General features: G+C 35.8%; 2 protein-coding genes and 1 non-coding gene across 6 annotated transcripts; 2 read left to right on the top strand and 1 right to left on the bottom strand.

The window, feature by feature from the left end:
• The first annotated feature begins 1278 nt into the window (after window positions 1-1278).
• Window positions 1279-7327, top strand: QWRF8 (QWRF motif protein (DUF566)). 2 transcript variants are annotated; one of them, XM_048087530.2, is made up of 8 exons: window positions 1279-1723; window positions 2600-2640; window positions 3120-4595; window positions 5068-5187; window positions 6192-6308; window positions 6384-6473; window positions 6555-6662; window positions 6777-7327. In XM_048087530.2, the coding sequence occupies exons 3-8, from the start codon at window positions 3267-3269 to the stop codon at window positions 6888-6890; spliced, it is 1878 nt and encodes a 625-aa protein (XP_047943487.1). In that variant the 5' UTR covers window positions 1279-1723; window positions 2600-2640; window positions 3120-3266; the 3' UTR covers window positions 6891-7327. The 2 variants fall into 2 exon arrangements, with proteins under 2 accessions (XP_047943487.1, XP_047943488.1); XM_048087531.2 differs by lacking the exon at window positions 2600-2640.
• A 953-nt stretch (window positions 7328-8280) lies between these two features.
• LOC125191450 (small nucleolar RNA snoR103) lies at window positions 8281-8393 on the top strand. The gene has a single exon (XR_007171133.1). It is a non-coding gene; the product is annotated as a small nucleolar RNA snoR103 (small nucleolar RNA).
• A 3742-nt stretch (window positions 8394-12135) lies between these two features.
• Window positions 12136-16940, bottom strand: LOC125189533 (uncharacterized). 3 transcript variants are annotated; one of them, XM_048086804.2, is made up of 5 exons: window positions 16526-16940; window positions 15434-15935; window positions 15095-15296; window positions 13851-14270; window positions 12136-12698 (listed from the first exon to the last, which is right to left on the bottom strand). In XM_048086804.2, the coding sequence occupies exons 1-5, from the start codon at window positions 16878-16880 to the stop codon at window positions 12321-12323; spliced, it is 1857 nt and encodes a 618-aa protein (XP_047942761.1). In that variant the 5' UTR covers window positions 16881-16940; the 3' UTR covers window positions 12136-12320. The 3 variants fall into 3 exon arrangements, with proteins under 3 accessions (XP_047942761.1, XP_088914616.1, XP_088914615.1); XM_089058490.1 differs by lacking the exon at window positions 12136-12698 and adding an exon at window positions 12829-13304 and having other exon boundaries at window positions 16526-16939; XM_089058489.1 differs by lacking the exon at window positions 12136-12698 and adding an exon at window positions 13521-13773 and having other exon boundaries at window positions 16526-16939.
• Window positions 16941-19746: the final 2806 nt, after the last annotated feature.

Genomic DNA, 19746 nt, shown 5'->3' with positions numbered 1-19746 from the left:
CCAAGTTTCCAAAACATCCCGCACAAGTTGTGCGACAAGGGAACCATGGCGCACATTCGTGCCACGCTCTCGCTTGGCACACCAAACTTTGCTAGATTTACTAGTGTGTGCAGAAGCGCTTACCCACATAGGTCGTGAGATGAGATTGTAAGTGTTGATTGATAACTAAGTTGTGAAATCAATATCCCCGAAATTTCATTCTTCGCCTGGTTTGTGTTATTTACTTTTTTTTTTTTTTTTTCCCATTCTGATTGGCACATTTCCTAAAATGGAAACATTATTATTTCTATTTTATTATTTTCTCCATTCAATTCATAAAATAAAATTGTATAAAATCTCGTGTTGAATAGTAAATGCCCCGTTTAGAGCGGGACAGAGGAGTGATAATTTCATGTTTCCTGATACTTGATCTGTCAAGTTCGGATACTCTCATCAAGAATTAGTGTGTCTGAATTCACTTGCGGATCGAATATCAGATTAAATATTTTAGAGAATTTTGGGGGATTGGGTACCAACGACGAAGTTTGCATTCATGTTCCTTCTCATTTATGGACAAGACAACTCGAACAAATTGGATAAATAAATCAATAGAACTCTATTATAACTTTGCATTCAATGTTTCTAAACCAATGAAACATAATTCGTAATCATTAAGCCTTATGAGAGATCCAATTCACCGAAAAATAATTATTTCAAGAGTTTTCTTGTACTGTAATTAAACACTAATTAATGTTCATTTGTGTTGAGCATAAATCAGACTTTTTACTTGTTAGTAACCCCAATCAAAAGTTAATCCACCAAATCAATTACGAGATGGGTTACGCACTGAGATTCGCTCTTAGCCTTGGCGCATGTTTGGTAGGGATGAAATTCTTCAAATAAAAATATTATTTTTTTTATAAAATTTCATTCGAGTTATTTAACCTATTAAATATACTTTTATATTATTATGTAAAAAAATAGAGTTAATAGTGGCTGCACTTCAATGTCATAAATTAAATAGGTAAATGATTTCATGTCCAATATAAATACGGGCTGCATTTAATATCGAAAAATAAAGCTGTCCAATGAAATGCTACGCGTTGATATTTACAGAATCAAATTGATATTCCTTTCTAACATACCAATCACATTAAATTCTTTTAATTTTTCCTCTCATATCGATTTACTACTTTGCTTGCTTTCATTCGAAACAAATCCGAATTAATTATTCAGTGTACCAGACATTCTTTTAGTATACTTTATCCCAAAATATAAAAAAGAAAAATACAGCAAGAAAGAATAGTCATCTCCCACTTTACCCCTGTTGTTAACCTACCCCCAACCACTCAAGTCGCCGCCACCTCAAGCCAATCACAAGGGCAAAAGCGTCAACACGTTGCGTAGGAAAACAAAAATGAAATTGAAAATGGAAATCGAAAAGTATGTAAATCAAAGATTAATTAATTAAGTGTGTCTCCGTATTTAGGTGGCGCGAAAACAACCGCCGCCGGCGCCATTCTTCTTCCCTATATCTCAGTCTCCGTTTACTGAATCTTCCTCCACTTTTAATTTTATTTTATATATATTCCATCTCACTCTATCTAATCCAAAATCTGTATCGGATCAGTTATTTAATTCTACTTCATTTATTTCTTCATCAAAATCTGTAACGATTTAGATATCATCCTCAAATTCTCAGATTTTTCACAGAATCCAGAAAATTTTCCGTGAAAATATACAGGTATTTTGCGGTTACTTGTTCTAATCTTGATCACGGATGATTGAATTTTACTGTGTTTTTTTGCTTGGTTTGAAAATTCATCAGGTGTATGAATTATATCTCCCGATGTTTAAATGTATAAAATCAGAAGAATTGAACTTCGATCCATTTGCTGGAGCAGATGTTTTTACTGATTAACATACAGTGATTTTCATCCGAAGTGATTTTTTTTCGGTTTGTGAATTTAGGAACAAAATCTGACAGGGCAGAACTTTTATTTGTTCAATGTGTATATTCACGTATAATTTGCAATTTTTTAAAAAATTTTGGTGGTAACAAAAATTAGGAAAGCATCGGGCGTTGTTCCTGCATCCTCAGAGTCAAAATTAAAATTATTTCTTTAGTATTTATGAGCATAACGGTGTTTTTTTAATGGTGGAATTAACTGTTTGTTGTTTTTTTGCTGATTTTTGTATTTCTTGCCGTCTTGATTTCATGGGGATGGCCAATGCTCTCTACAAGCACATGGTCTTCCATTACAGTTCCCATCACCCCCTACAACTTGTTTTCTTATTTTTCTTTTTTTTTTTCAATCTTTTGATATGAATTAGTTTTGTTCTCCACCCTTTTTATTATGAAATAAATTTTTGTCCTTGTCTGGTGATGAGGTTTATTAGTCTAATTTGTTTTGTTAAGCTCTGAAATTTCCATTCGATCCGAAAATTAGACCGTAGCTGGTGTTTATTTACTTTTTACTTTACTATTGAGTTATGTGAGAGCGAGGGAAGTGCATTGCGTGTGGGATCATTCAATCACACACATTAATCTCTCTGTTGGTGTTTTTTCTGTGAGGGGTGGTGAACTAATCATTTTCATTGAATTCCCTTTCATGAAAAGGAGTTGGTGCGGGAAAGAAGGGGCAGGACAGAAGGGCGAATGTGAGTCTACCTTACTTAATGTGTGTATGAATTGCATATGCAGCTCCAGCCATGGTATTCTCGTGAGAGAGGCAAAGGCCGGCGGACCGGAATTGAGATAAAAAAAAGTGAAATAAAATATCCAAGAGAGGACTTTCTTAACCTAGACAGCTTTCTACTTCCTTTTCCCACCATTTTCATTTTATGTGAAACTAAACTAAACCTACTAGCTCTTATCTCTTGCTTGTAAATAACTTTTATTTCCTCTTCTGCAACTACTGGTGTTTCTTCTCATTATAGGTCTAGTTGCTATGTGGTCTGGGCTAGGGTAGATGGTCACATGAAATCTCATTTGTATTTGTTTGCTGGTTTTGTGGAATTGGATAGTTTGAGACCTGATTGCCTGTAAAGATGTATTCTTTTGATGATCTTTCCCGTTTTCTTCGTGCCTATTACTCTTTTCTTGATTTCTTACTTTTGCCTTCACATTTATCTGGCAGATTTGCAGAGTGGAAAAGGTTCCCCTATAAGAAGCATTCATTCAATTTTCCATAAATTAATTGGGTTTGGTTTCAGCGAGTTTACTAGTATGGTCATACATGTGAGATGATCACAGGCATTAGTGAGTTTTAGTTTGCTCGATTTTGATGGATGTATGCGAGTCAGAGAAAGCAGTAGGGAAGCAATTTATAACAGTGACTTTGAGGCCACCACTTGTTTCAGCTGACAAAAAGAATGGCGCCCCCGCTCGGAGGTCCCGGACGAGAGAGGTCAGCTCGAGGTACATGTCGCCGAGGCGATCTGCAGAAGCTGTTCCGCAGCGCTGCCCCTCACCAAATGCCAGCAGGGCATCCACCCCCTTAACCGTGTCGTTGCCAAAGAGAGCTGTATCGGCTGAAAGAAGACGCCCGACTACACCATCATCACCGCGTAGTCCTTCTCCATCAACACCAGTTAAGGATACAGCTGCAGCAACTCTAGTGATACCAAGAAAGGCATCGGTTACCAAATCATCGCCAGAGTCTTTATGGCCATCTACAATGAGAAGTCTCAACGTTTCTTTTCAATCCGATGCCGTTGGTACTCCAAATGGTAAGAAAGAAGAGACGATTTCTCGTACGCCTTCTGATCGGACTCTCAAGCCGCCGTCAAATGTAGCTGTTAAGGGCGAAACACCAACTGCAAGGAAGCCCACACCAGAGAAGAAGAGAAGCCCTCTCAAAGGAAAGAATTCTTCTGATCAGTTGGAGAACTCTAAGCCTGTTGATAGTTTCCATTCTTCTCCGCTAGATCAACATCGATGGCCGAGCAGAACGAGTGGGAGAGCATCCTCTATCCCTAGCAGAAGTTTTGTTGCTGATAAGGTCAACCAAACTCCTTCTTTGTCTGATTCTAGGATTGTTACTAGGCCTTCCCTGAGGAGATTATCTGTGGATGGGACAAACAGACCTGTGAGGAAAAGTGCAAGTGGTCTTTTAATGCCCACGTCTCACGTTGAGACTGAAAAACAGATGTTTTGTGGAAGTGCATTTCATGATGGTTCACAAAAGTTACAGAGGCCTTCTTCTTCGAGTTCATCAGAAAGAGCGTCATTAATGAGTGCAGCTGCTAGGGTTCAGTCATTACCAATCCCTAGATCACGCCCCTCATCACCCTCAGTGTCCAGAGGGGTCAGTCCATCACGAGGAAGGATTGGTAACCCGTCTTTTAGAGGTACTAGTCCTGCTAGGGTGAGACCATCAAGCCCGTCTTCTAGAGGTACTAGTCCTGCTAGGGTGAGGCCATCAAGCCCGTCCAGACAACCTCAGGACATTTCTGTACTTAGTTTTATTGCAGATATTAAGAAAGGCAAGAAGGCTGCTAATGACATTGAAGACGTCCATCAGCTGAGGCTGTTGTATAATAGACATTTGCAATGGCGATATACAAATGCGCGGACTGATGCTGCAATGCGTTCTCATAAAGCAAAAGCAGAGGTTTGTGACCATATACTTGAACTTAAGCCTTTGTGTTCCTTTCACACACGCACACACTATGCGTTCTCATAAAGCAAAAGCAGAGGTTTGTGACCATATACTTGAACTTAAGCCTTTGTGTTCCTTTCACACACGCACACACTACTGTTCCTTAGTTGTTTTATAGTGTTTTATTTATTTATTTTTTTAAATAAACTCCTATATAAAGGAGGAAATTACAAATGATGTCAAGAGGGTTCGAACTCAGCACCTCATACAATAATGTCTAAGCTCCTTGTCGCTAGGACAAAGGCTCTGAACTAGTTGTTTTATAGAGATTCGTTATTAGTTTGTTGCTAAGTTGAATTCATGGACAATTTCAACCCTGATGCTAACTATGAAAAAGAAATTATATTGCTTTTAACTACCTGGTCCCTTTTCTTGTTTCTTGGAAAGTTATGTTTCTGACCATCGAACTTTATTAATGGTGCAGAAAATGTTATACAACATATGGATGATAATCTCAGATCTCTCAGATTCAGTCAGAAAGAAAAGATCTAACCTCCAGCTGCTGAAGCTTAAGTTGAAGCTCTACTCAGTTTTGGTCAATCAAGTAAGACTTACAACTGTAGTTATAATTGTATGTGAATTCTTCAAATGTGTTGAATGCATGCTGTCGCGTGGTTTTCATGCTTTGCTTATTGTTTGGATGTAGTTTATTGTGTGAAACCTCAATGCAAAACAAGCTGTGAAATGAGCATCTGATGATTTTATCTCTTAATACATCCCATCTAAAGAAGTACTTGCATATTTTATGAATCAGTGCAATTATTTATTTGGAGAAGTTAAATTAAATTGTCTTCTACCAAGATTTAGTATCTGTAGCATCTTTATAGCTCTGAACAAATATACAATAAATCTGTATCATGTATGCAACATATAGAAGTCACCATGGCCCAAGCAATTTGGAAAATGATAATTGTTAGAGTTCTTGTTATGTTTACTGTGAGCACAGAATTTGGAATGCATGGCAGTGAATGTGTTGCAACCGATACTGTTGGTTGTCTTCAAAGCAAATCTCATCATCAAAAAGGCTACCCTAAGTCTATTCATGAGAGAAAAACTTAATTGTTTCACAGTTTTGCTAGGAAGACCTCTCTGAATGTTGTTTGTTTATGGTACCTGATAGGTTCTCATAATGATTTGCACCATAATGGTTATTTGTGTCTCGGTCAATTAAGTTTTTCAAGTGTTTCTAAATATATTTGTGTTTTTTATTTCCATTTAGCTTGCCTGATCTAAACTTATATCGTTGCTAGCACATGGATTTAAGTTATACCATATATGTAGCATAATCCAATACCCTCATTGTTTCTGGTTGCTATCGCAATCTGTATTCCTTCAAATGTTATCTTAATGTCTTATATCCACATATATTGTATGTTTAAATTTCAATATATGCATCACTTCCATATTTATAATTTTCAGTTTTCTATATCTATTTAGTCTTAAAAGTACATTGAATATGCACCTTTATATCTTAGTTTCGTTACCGAATGCCAGTTTTTGGTTGAAAGACTCCTTGTTAAATTTCTAACTAGATTTCAACTTCACCAGGAGAGTTATCTTCATGAGTGGGCTTCCATTGAGAGGGACCATACTAACTCAATAACCTGGGTCATCCAAGATTTGCAGGCTAGCACTCTTCGGATTCCAGTCACTGAAGGAACGAAGGTACCCTAGTTGACTGATTCTTTACACTTAAATTTTGTGAAAGCGTATTTTACTTGATGATTCGGTATTTTTCAGGTAGATATTAGATCCGTCAAGGGAGCTATATGCTCTGCTGTTAATGTGATGAATGCCATGGCGTCCTCTTTAAGCCCCCGTCTCCAGAAGGTTAAATCTTATGTAACCATACAGTCTCATCTCTGCATTAATTTATTCTCCTTGTGCATGACATGGCTATGTGAAATACAGGTGGAGGATATGAACTCCTTGGTGTCGGAACTTGCTGATGTGGCAGCACGTGAAAGAGCAATGCTTAATGAATGTGAATCACTTTTTGGTTCCATAGCTGCTTTGCAGGTAAGAAGATTCTTTCTAATGAACTGGATGCAGTCTTGAACAGTTTCAACTCATACATATTCACATCGGAGATTGTTTGAGTGTTGCTATGAAACGATGATTTATGATACGCAGGTGGAAGAAGACAGCCTGAGAACTCATCTGTTGCAGCTGAAGCAATCTTGGAGAGGCGACCAGCTTTCGTTATTTGGGGTACTGAGTCGATTCGAGTACGATAATGCATGCTAACAGATCTCGATTTTTTCCAGTGAAATACAACATATCTGTTTATATGGTGAAGTGTATTCGAATGCTTCTACCTGATATATTTTTTTATTATTTTTAGCTAGAGTTTTAGTTTGCTTCTTATTTTTTTCTTCCTTAGAATAGTGTTCTTCTTCCCACATGTATTTATTTTGTAAAGAAAAAGAGAATGTGAAAAAAAAGCATTGAAATACTCCCTCTGTCCCATTAAAAATGCAACGTTTTCCTTTTTTGGTTGCCCCATTAAAAATGAAACGTTTCCTAAAATGGAAACAACTCTATCTCTACTTTTTCATCTCTCTTACTTTACTCTCTTTTCATTAACTCACAAAACAATACTACATAAAATCCCGTGCCGATTTTCAAATGTTGCATTTTAAGTGGGACGGAGAGAGTATAATGTAAATCTGTTGTTTATTTTTTATCGTATCATTTCATATGTATCATCATCTTACTAATCAATTATGTTCAACATGTATCGAGATTGAAATATGCTATAATTGAGTTTTGAGAAGTATTGATTGTATTGGATAATATAGATAATATTATAAATCCACATTCTACTACTTTTTTCTACTTGATAGTATTTCTTTATATTTTCAAAACTTGTCCGAATCATGTAGATGCATTAGGTTATTGGGCCTTATCTGGATCGGAGTCGGGCCGGTTTTTTAATTTTTAAAAATTTATACAACAGATTGATCGCCTTTGGGCCAGCCTATTTGACATAAATATTTTCTTCCAAGCATTTAAAAACGATTTCAGTCATCGTGGAGAAGGGTTTTTTTTTTTAATCTCTTCAATGATTTTGACTGCATTCCTAGCTGAGTATTCGGCCCGCATTTTGATTCCTCTGCAGCGTGGTCCGATCTTCCCCTGCTGCTTCTCCTTGGCGGTAACGCTGCATCTTCGCTCACTTCCGTCAACGTCGTTTTTTAGCTATTCATTATCAGATCTAGGGTTGTTTTATCTGTTCATAATGCATTTTTCGAAATAAAGTTGTTTTACGGTGTGTATCTTGGTTTAGTTAATTTTAATTGTTCTGATTATCTGTGAATTGTTACGCGTGATATTTTCGTATCTTGATAAATTTGTTTAATAAACTGATTTAATCGAATAATGCGCGCCAGAATGTTCAAAAATTATTCTTTTCAGAATTTATGTTAGTATTTATCCATCATGATGATGGTTTCAAATAAGATGCGAATGTGCATGTGAAAATATGTGTTTAGAGCTTACTTGAAGTTGCAATGTTAAATTAATAGTCCTTTGCAAGTTACACATTTTTTTTCTGCGCGTTTATATAATAAAGAGTTCATATATTCTTAAAAATAAGTCCGTCTTTTCAAATTCTTGTCCTAATTCTTGGCAGTGCACTTAAGGAGTGTGTTTGCTGTAAATATGGACGTAAATCTATATGTAGGCTTTATGTGGAAGACTGGCTGTGCAAGAAGAACTGCTTGTCCATAAAGAAACCTATGGATATGATACTTTGTATTTAGCTTGAAATTCTTGTCCTAATTCTTGGCAGTGCACTTAAGTAGTGTATTTGCTGTAAACATGGACGTAAATCAATATGTGGGCATAAGATGGATGTGCAAGGAGCGGCATATCCATAAAGAAACCTATGGTCTATGGATATGATACTTGGTATTTTTATCTTGAAATTCTTGTCCTAATTCTTGGCATTGCACTTAAGGAGTGTGGTTGCTGTAAACATGGACATAAATCAATATGTGGGCTTTAGGTGGATGACTGGATGTGCAAAGAAGAACTGCATGTCTTTAAAGAAACCTATGGATATGATACTTGGTGTTTTTAGCTTGAAATTCTTGTCCTAATTCGAGGCAGTACACTTAAGTAGTTTGTTTGCTGTAAACATGGACATAAATCAATATGTGGGGTTAAGATGGATGTGCACGGAGCAGCATGTCTATAAAGAAACGTTTGGATATGATATGGTATTTTAGCTTGAAATTGTTGACCTAAGCAGACACTAAAAAAAATGCTAATAAGTGACAGAATTAGTGACAGCTGCCGTTAGCTCTTCTACTAGTGACATATGAAGGACGGAAAATCCTCAGTCACTAATTAGTAACAGATTATTCCGTCACTAATACAAACTTACCATGGTGGCTGCATATGTTTTCCATCATTGGGTGGGTTAGTAACTTTAGTGACAGAAAATTCCATCACTAACGTTTTTTACTGAAAAGTTTTGTATTGACGGATCTGCCGATACTTCATCTGTCTCTAATCCTGTTTAGTGAACAAATTTTGCTAATTAGTGACGTAATTATCAGTCACTAAATTGCGAGTTTTTTGTAGTGAAAGTAATGAACAAAACAGATATTAAATAAATAGGAACTGTATAAACCAAAGTCGTTACTAACACATCCTTAGAATTCTATGAGTTTAGTTACATATGATTGAATAAACTAAAAACATAGATTGTAGGGAAAACATAGAAAATATAAGAACTAAAACAATAGAACCCAAAGGTTGATTCTTGTAGTCTTGATCTTCTCTTGAATCCACACCTTGGATCTTGTTGAACGGTGGAAGGAACTCTCAAATATTATGTTTTGAAAATTATTTAGCAAAAGGTTCCTTTGGTGAAAGTATGGTAAGTCTTGGAGAGAAAATAGGGCAAATCTGTGCGCCGCATTTTCCCAGCAGGCCACTGCACTTTGTTCAACGGTCGCTGCAAATCATCCCGATCTCATAGCTTCTGTCTCTCGATTAGCGAATGCTGGCAATCACTCCAATCTTTGAAGCTACCTCTGTTCAGGAGGTTTATTACGGAATTCATTGATGAAAAAGACAAGGAGAATTGGCAGATTGTGAAGCTACATGCTAATTCTGACCATGCGCTTTTATTTCAAGCAGATGTCCTACTTGTGAAGGGAGAGAAAAACGCTGATAAAATTTGGAAAATTTTACAGCAATTCACCTCGATTGCCTCAGGTGTGTTCTTAACATATGCTTCAATATAAGTTTTCTTGAAATCTGTATCCCTAGCCAAGCACACTTCTGGAATGTAAATAAATTGGCCAACACAATCAATTAGGTGTAAGGTGCCCATGTTACTTTTAAGGCCACTAAAATCCTCTCTCTGATGTGGAACAGGTTGAATGATTTCAGTAATATCTGTCATCTACATAAACTGTCTCAAAATTAAAGCAATTTTCTTTTGTTATTCTTTTGTTTGTTTAAGTTTATCTTCGTGTGTAAAGTAGAGTCCTAGGGTAGTTGGATTTTAGTTCCACTGGGAATTAGAGAGGGGCTTTTGTTTTATTCATATTGAATAATCCTGCAAGCGTGGAGAGTTGTAAAGGGTTTGTCCCTTTTGCTTGTTACTTTCCTCATTTCTTGGCCTTGTGTTAGATTTGTAGTGCTTTTGAAGTTAATCATATCTCACTTATTATGCAGACTCAAATCATTAGTGATGAGACATGGAAGTTAATAGATGGAATTTGGGATGAAAGGGTTGAGGAAATAAGGAATGAAGCCTCTATAGAAATCGAAGAAGAGAAAGAGAGACCAGGGCTTTTGATGGCCAGCCACTTCCTATAAGACTAAAATTCTATTTTGTCAGGTAAGCTTATTTTATTCTCAACTTTTATCATTTGCTATATCTCAAAAATCATAAGATGACCAGCATAAACTGAAAATAATAATGTTGGTCATAGAATGCTTTCAATTGTAAGACTTCCTATGTCTTCACCTAGATTCGTTGTTTTGTTATCCATTTGCCATTTGCCATTTGCTGGAATCGGTTTTGTATTCTTCCTTACCTCGGTTCATGTTGTGCTCTCACTAAGGTGTAAAATATTTGCGGTGTGGGACTAGTTAGAGAAACTTATCATATAACGTTCAATCCCAATTAGGATAATGTTGAAAGCTGCAGATTTGCAGTGAATGTTTCTCTTGTTTGTTGTTGCACGTAAATTTTGGTTGGTGCAGATTTTCTTATGTGGTTTTTGGCTACTTTTGCAGGAGATATCTTTGGTGAAGAAGATGGTCGATCCTGCTTGATATGTTTGATTGAGTTTAGATTTAGGGAATTTTGGAAAATACAGCTTAGATGAGAAAAGTAAAATTATGTGATGCAGAGTTTAACATGATCCAACATGAATATGAAAAGAAATCATTGTCAAATAGATACTCCCTCCGTTCCTAAAAAATATGTCACTTATTTCCTTTTTCGTCCGTTCAGAAAATTTGTCACCTTTCATTTTCACCATTTCTTTGTAGTGGACCCCACATTCCGCTAATTCATTCATAACTCATATTTTATTTTAAAACTAATACTCCTTCAGTCCCGCTTAAGATGATACGTTTTCCTTTTTAGTTTGTCCCAACTAAGATGACACATTTTCTTTTTTAGTAACTTTCTCTTTTCAATTAATACATTCAACCATTTTTTCTCACTCTGTCAAAATATCCATATTTCTTTATCTTTCTACTTTAATACTTATACTCACATTCTATCTCTCCAATTAAACACTTTAACTAATAACTTCTAAAATCTTGTGCCGGCTAAGCAATGTGTCATCTTAGCCGAGACAGAGAGAAAATATAAAAGTAGTACTTACATCCATTAAAATTTTCAAACTCACTTTCTATTTTCTTCTTGCGCAAGGCAATTTGGTGACCTATTTTGGTTGGGATCCAAATGATGGAATATGGCGTTGCTTACAATAGATTTCAACGAAAGCTGCTGACAGACATTTGAGACATTTTTATTTTGGCATAGGAATTTACGAAGTAATGTTTAGTTAATTAAATTATTAATAGTAAAATAAAAAAAATAGAGAGAATAAAGTAAGAGAAAGAATAAAAGTAAGAAGATAAAAGGATAAGATAGGAGAGAATAGAAGGTTAATTATTGCAAAAATAAAAAATTATTTCACTTGGGCTATGATGTGCTAAAAATATTGCAGAAACTCTAGTCAAGTTGGGACGACATTCATCACGCCTCCTTCTACATCAAAAAACACGTTCTATTTTTATGGGTAAAAAATAAAACAACAGCAAACAATATATATTATGAAGGATTACCGACGCCGTTTTCCACCGGTATGCCTCACATAATATTGAAACAAGAGAATTTCTTTTAAAAGTTATTTAGCCACTAGTCCCTATTTACCTATTTCCCACTAAATTATTCGTCAAATTTTGGATTAATTACTAGAGGACATGTGTATCTGTAAATAAAATAAAAATATTGCAGATGAAATGATATTTTAAATTTATTTTTAAATTAGTAGTACTATTAAATTGTGAGCTACGTAACTTCTTTTTTTTTCAAGAGTTCTATGACTACAGTTTTGTTTATAATTTTTTTTTGTATTAATTATATTTATTTTGTAGTGATACCTAAGTTCTAACCATGGATATTTCAGTACTTATCTAAACTCTAAAAGGCACAAGATTCATATCTATCTCTTGTGGAGTTTCTCTGTGGGGTGGAAATTTGGGTAGAAGGGAGGCCACTTTCTTTGCGGTTTCCATGTAGTTCTTGTATCTCAAGGCCACATCTTGTTTCACATTGTGTTCCGTGTTTAATGCCATGATCATTCTGGCTAAAGATGAGCTATATTGATCTTTGTGTGAATTTTTCTTGAAAGTCCAAGTCCCCTTTGTCCAGTTGATATGGTAACACGACAGGAATCTCTGGCCGTACATTGCTATGAATTCGATGGCTCCTAGAATGAAGTCCACTTCTTCCTCCGACATGTAATATGGGAAGCTCACTCTTGTCCATCCGGGCTTTATTCCAACATATCCCTACATGAGAGAGAGAGCACATTATATATGTATATATCTTAGGATCGCATACTGCTCTACTGTATATTAGTTTGATATTGTCAACTTTGGGCCAAACTCGCACATATTTGTTTTTAGATCTCTGTCAATGAACTCAAACTAATTGGGTTGGACATCACGTATACTCCCTTCATTCCATAGTAGTGGAGGCGTTTCTTTTCAGCACGCGATTTAAAAGAAATTGTGTTAAATGAGTTAAGTAAAGAAAGAATAATTTAAAGTAGGAAATGAAAAAGGTAGAGACACGAAGAGAGAATGAAATAAGATAGAATAAAGTAAGTGAGGAGAAATGTGTTGGCTTTTACTAAAAATGGAAATGACTCCACTACTATGGAATGTACCAAAACGACAAAATGAGTCCCCTACTATGAAACGGAAGGAGTATTTTACTTCTATCTTTCCTCATTCCCCGATGTTGATATGAATTTGCAACTCAACAAACCTTCCTTTAAACTGAGACCACATTTGGAACGTAGTCGACACGTCCGGTCATTACAGGTCCGACTCTACCCCGAGTCATCCTGGGCCCGACTTCAACCCGAGTCCCCTATCCAAGCCGCCTAAACTCTGATATCATGCCACTTGTTAGGCACGTTGACTACACATTAGTTTAATATAATTCGTTTTTGACAAACCCGTTCGGATTTGTTTTTGGTCTCACTTCCAAAATGTCTCAAACCGATTGGAGTACAATAACTTATATTTCATCCCTCCCATAAAAAAATGTGCACTTTCCATTTTTCGTTCGTCCCATAAAAATAAGGAATTTCCATTTATGGGAAGTTATCTCAATTTATTACTCATATATATCAAATTATTTACAACTTAAACCACTATTAAAACACAAATAATAGTGGGAATCCCACTATCTACTAACACTACTTTAAGTACCTCTCTCCTCCTCTCTCATACTTTATCAATTTTGTCTTGATTCCCATATCATATGCGCGTATTTTTATATGACACGGAGAGAAGTATATTAATTATTGCTTCCAACTTCCTTCGTTCTCCAGGTTTGCAAGCCAACAATATAAGACTTCATTAATTATTATAAGACTGGAAAATCATGGTTCTCCAAATGAAAAACATAGACTAAATGAGTAATTAAATCACCTCTTTGATGAAGGATCTCATGGCAAGCGAGTGGTGCTCTTCAAGATTGAGTAAAGTGTGGGCGTAGGAGCCGGCACAGGTGCAGCCTCCGCGGGCTTGAATGCCGAAGAGGTCATTAAGAAGCTTCGCGACGAAAGAGCCATTGAGAGGCTTGCCTCTGCTCTTGCTTGGGGATGAAGAATGTATGAGGAAAGATAAGATGGCTTGTCTCTTCACATGAGTGTTGCCTAATATCACAATGTTGGGATTGCGAATCAATCGTTGCACTGCTTTCTCAATGTGTGTCTTCTCTAACATCTCTATGGCTTTATAACCAATGAATTCTTTGATCCAAAAAGCTAAGCCAGCTCTTACTTTTTGGATGTTTTGTGGAGTTCCAGCGTCTTCTCTTTCTTCTATATCGTCTAGGTATAGGGTGTCCTGATTCACAAAAATGCATGCTACAATTATTTTGCCAAGGTGATTAAATTATTAATTAATAGGCTACTACCCACTTTATAGTTTATATGCGTATCTATAATAGTATTGGTCACTTACTAATTAAAAAAGTACGTGCTACCTAAAAAAAATGGTTAACTGCGCAATAAATGATACTACTAGTGACACATTTCAGTTCAAAATTTTCAATCTTGAGTGATATTAGGATCTCTTACTATTATAATAATAATACATTCAAATTTCTATAATAGAGAAAATAGCTAAATAAATCACGATTTTTTTTTGTCAAATTCTGGTTTGTTCATACTTTTCAAAATTAAAATGATAAATCACCAGGTTTAAGAATTTTGCAGTCATCTGAATATGTCTTTTCTCCGATGAAATCAGCGGAGATGTGACAATCGGATTTATCTACATCGAAAAAACAACGATAACACATAACAACGTCGTGTGGTTTAATTAGAAATAATGGTGGGATGATTGCCACATCATCGAGGGATTCATCGGAAAATCCATGTATAAAATAATTGCAAACTTATGAAACTTGGTCATTATCGTTCTAGTTTTGAAAGGTATAGAACAAACCAGACATTGACTATTTTTTTGTGATTTATTACAAAATTGATCCTTTTTAAATAAATAATTATAAAATAGTGAAACTAATACTCTCCATCCTCCACATCCAAAAAAAGATTTCATTATTCTATTTTCATTCATCCAAAAAAATCCAACCAAATTATTTCAGTGGGAGTAATAGATTGTGGATGCGGCTGCAAAATCATAATTCAATATAAGAAAACAGTTACCTGTTCACTCAAATTATTGACAAAATCAACAGTTCCACCTCCACAAGTAGATGGAGGTGATGAACCAAGACGGTAAAGAATCTTGCTCATCAATAGTATTCCCGGTGTACCTGGACCTCCCAAAAACTTATGTGGGCTCAAGAATATTGCATCGTATCCATCTGTTTTGCTCGATCTCATATCAATCTTTGTATACGGTCCACTGCATCAAACATACATAATTCATAAAATAAAATAGTAACCACAGTGATTAATATATGATGCCCAAGGTTTTAGGGTCGAATCCACCTTTAAAATTATAGTAATCCATGAAAAAGTTGGTTAGGATGAATAATTGACCTGGCAGCAAAGTCGAAACACGCGAACGCTCCGTATTGGTGGAGGAGGCAGGCGATGGCGCGGGTGTCGGTAACGATTCCTGTGACATTGCTACAAGCCGAAAAAGAGCCGAGCATTTGGCGATTTTGATTCTTGTAGAGACTAAGGTTGTTGGCCAGAGCCTCCATGTCGATGTGTCCGTGGCGGTCGAGGGCGATCTCTACCACCTCGGCGAGGCTTTGCCGCCAGGAGAGAAGGTTGGAGTGGTGCTCATAGGGCCCCACGAAGACCACCCATCTCTCTTTGTCGCTTAAGCATTTCAAAACGCTCTCCCTTAGAATGGAAGGAACGGCGATTCCCATAACTTCTTGGAGGCGTTTGATCGCAGCCGTGGAGCCCGACCCACAGAATATTATGGCGTCTTCTTCTCCGCCTCCTAAGCATCTCTTCACGTAGCTTTTCGCGTTGAGCACCATCTTTGTGGTGTGGTATCCGACATAGCTGTCGCTCGTGTGAGTGTTGCCTAATCATTAAAACAACTCATTTTGCTTTCAAATATGTATACCACTTCCTATGAAAAATAGTTATGTTTTCTTTTTCTAAGATGGCTATTAAAATTAGTTTCTATTTTTTTTATTACTATCAGTCTATGTTCCACTTTCCACTAATAATATGTTAACAACTGTTATTTTTATACTTTATCAACTTTAGATTAAAACTCGTTTGATCCACTGTATTAATATAAAGTAAATTTTTTTATAAATGAATGTAATATTATCATATCATATTAATATAGTAATATTATCTCATGACGTGATATAAATGAATTCCACCATGAAATTTAAAGTGTCCTATATTTACAATTTTGTACAAATAATTACTATATATATCACTAAGCTAACAATTCAAAATTATCTTCTCCCACTATTGAATTTACATTTGCATAAGTAGTTACTATCTAACACTAAGATAATAATTTAAAATTATGGACTCTAACTTTGTGTTAGTGAACCCTAATTATCTACCCTAATCTTGTATTTGCAACCATAAAGAATTCACTCTCATTGATTAATCAAGATTTTATAATCTATCCATGATTATTGATGTACTTACCATAGAAGGGAAGTAATTTGGTTGTAACATAGTTCTCAATGTAGTGGAGGGGGCGACCGGAAGCAGTGTGATCGGCGTAAGTGAGGTGGCGCCGACCAAAGGGAGTTTTGAATTCGGCCGTGGCGCCAATAATTTGAGAGCGCAACCAACTAACTTTCTTCTTAGTGGAGTCGTTGGTCTTAGGCACACCTCTTCCAACTACATGAAATGGAATATTCTCATGGCTGACTATGTCATCACAATGATGATGATCAAGAGCATCATTCATGAAGTTGGTGATGTCTTGATCATCATTTAGGGAAGTTTCATAAATTGGAGCAAGATGATGAAGTTCAAATTTCATTTGCATGGTCATGGTTCGAATTTTGTGAATAACTAATTTGTTGAATGTGTGGATGTGTAGAAGTTTGGTATTTGCTTGTGTATTTAAAGAAATGACAAATAGTATATAGAAAGTATTAATAGAGTCTTTCGTGTTTTAAAATAATATTGATAGGTGACCCCTAAGACCATAGGAATTAGGTTAAGAAGAAATTGAATACTTGTTCCAACTCGAAAGCGTGCGTAGCCGTCTAATGACATAAATTTGTAACAGAAATATTATTTGAATTCAACTCATATTTAATGGTACTATTGATTTTTTGGTGGGTATTTGAATTTGAAATACTAACCATATTCTTAGAGGCTTTTAAAAGTTGATGCATGATAAATTGCAAAATTTATATTCCTATCTTCGAATTTCAACCTAAACTTACAATCATTGTTTGTTTCGAAATCTTTCTTACACATGAAATTTAATATATACTTATATAATATTTGAATTCAACTCATATTTAATGGTACTATTGATTTTTTTGGTGGGTATTTGATCTGAATATTACCATCTTACAGGTTTTTAAAAGGTGATGCATGATAAATTGCAAAATTTATATTCCTATTTTCGAATTTCAACCTAAACTTACAATCATTGATTGTAACGAAATCTTTCTTACACGTGAAATTTAATATACTTATATAGGGTTTTATTAGGTTGCTAAGTGTATCTTAAATATATAATTACTGCTCTCTGTTCTACGGCAGTTGAATCATTTCATTTTTCTGTACTCATTTAAAAATAATAATATGAATTATTTTCTTTTTAGTCGGTCTCTGAAAAGTATGAACTTTCTAATTTTAGAAACTCCTGAGATTCATTCTCTACTAACAATATTTAAAAAAAAATTCTTTCTATCTCTTTCTTACTTTTTCAATTACGCGTAAAACTCATGCCGAACTAAATGTTCATACTTTTTGGGAACAGAGGGAGTAATAAATAGTTATAGTGGAGAAAGAGATAAAAAAAGTAAAGTAAAAAAAAAAGAATAATGCAGATAAGAGTATTCTCTATATTATTCTCTCTCTTACTTTTCTCTTTATTCACTTTAACTATTTACATGAGTGCAGAAAATTAAATGACTCTACTACTATTGAACGGAGAGAGTACTATATCTAGTCCATCTGATTTGAAAACAAACGGCTAAGATCAATTTTCACGTGATGTCAACAAGCTCTTGTAACGATGTCAACTAGGATATACTGATGTCAACTCGTGTGCATATAATGTCAATCAAGAGTATTAATGAAAATTGGATTTTCAATATTTTCAATAGTCAGACTCATGCCAACAATAGTACATATAATGTCAATCATATACATGTCCAATTTCAACAAATTTAGTTGACATATTCAAGGCACTGGGTTTACACCGGTTCACGTCGCGAGAATCACCAAAATTGTCATATATAAAAAATTAAGAAAATGCCTTTATTAAATTAATTAATATAAAACGAATTTCCACGTGACACAACAAGATACCACAATATTTTTTAGATTTAATGGGTAGGAATTGGTCATAGACTCGTAACTAGATACCACAATATTTTTTAGATTTAATGGGTAGGAATTGGTCATAGACTCGTAATTATTAATTAACAAATACTAGTTATCAATTAATCACGTTACATACATGTGTAATTCATATTTATAACTTAGCCTCAATTATAACGAATATTTATCACTTTATTCAATCTTATTAAAATGTGAGTGAACCCCACAAGCTTCAAAGGTTCTCTGTCCCACTTGTCACAAATTTGAAAAAGTGTTCATATTTTAATTTAAATAAATCACCGGTTTTTTATTGGACCGATCATACCGGTTGATTTTATTCGTCTAAATCGGATTAACAGTTTCTAAGAGTGTACGGACCGGACAATCTTCCGGTTTGCCGTTGGGCCAAATGATCCATTTTTAAAACAAAAGGATAACTAAGAGCATCCACATTCGTGCTTTTAGCTAAGAGCACGAAAGTGGGCCTAAACCCACTTTTACTTCTTGTCCTTAGCTAAGAGCACAACACCCACATTCATGCTCTTCCGCAAGGACAAGCTCAAGGGTTCCACCATTCTATTATTCAATTTAAATACTTCAATTCCTAAAAATATTTCTACATTATAAAAATACATTAAAAAATAAAAATTACATAATTAAATTCCTAAAAAATAAAAATTACATAATTAAAATCTTAAAAAATAAAAATACATAATTAAAATCCTACGAATTAAAAATTACACACGTGGAAGACTAGTCCTCTATCCCCATTTGCCTCTTGAGACCCCAAATCATTCCCTCATGTGTTGCAAGTTGCTCCGGAGTCATCTTAGACGTATCGTTCAAATAGAGTTGACCCAAGAGGGCCCACAACGAGTTGTTCGGGGGTGGAGGAGGCACAAAGGGAGCAGGAGCGAGGGCGGGGGCGGATGGAGTCGGGGCGCGACGACGGGTGGCCGTCGCCTTCTTCTTTCCTTGCGGCCGGCGGGAACTGCTTCGGATGAAGGCGCCCCTCCTGCCAACAAGCGAGGTACTTGAACGCTTTGAACTCCAAGCTTTGGTAGGTCGCCTAGGAGGCACTGATGATGTCGAGCTCGCTCTTGCCGCTCCCAGCCGCCCGCTCTTCCTGTTGGAAGTACCCTTGAAACTTACCAATTGCCTCGTTGCATCTGAACATGCAATTGCGCACCATACTATCATTGCGATAGATGGTTCCCTCCGACCGGGTTCCATTGTAAAGACGAGTGATGCGCCACCAATACGTTTTCCCGGTTTGGTTCGTGCCAACGTCCGGATCTTCGAAGACTGCCAAGTAGGCTTTGAACATCGCCATCATCTCACCCGGAGTGTACGAG

This window comes from Salvia hispanica, chromosome 5 (genome assembly GCF_029641045.1).
Source record: "Salvia hispanica isolate PSC_SH4W2 chromosome 5, Shi_PSC_v1, whole genome shotgun sequence".
Lineage (NCBI taxonomy): Eukaryota > Viridiplantae > Streptophyta > Magnoliopsida > Lamiales > Lamiaceae > Salvia > Salvia hispanica.
The sequence above is the reverse complement of the archived record's forward strand: the minus strand, read 5'-3'. Positions and strand labels throughout refer to the sequence as shown.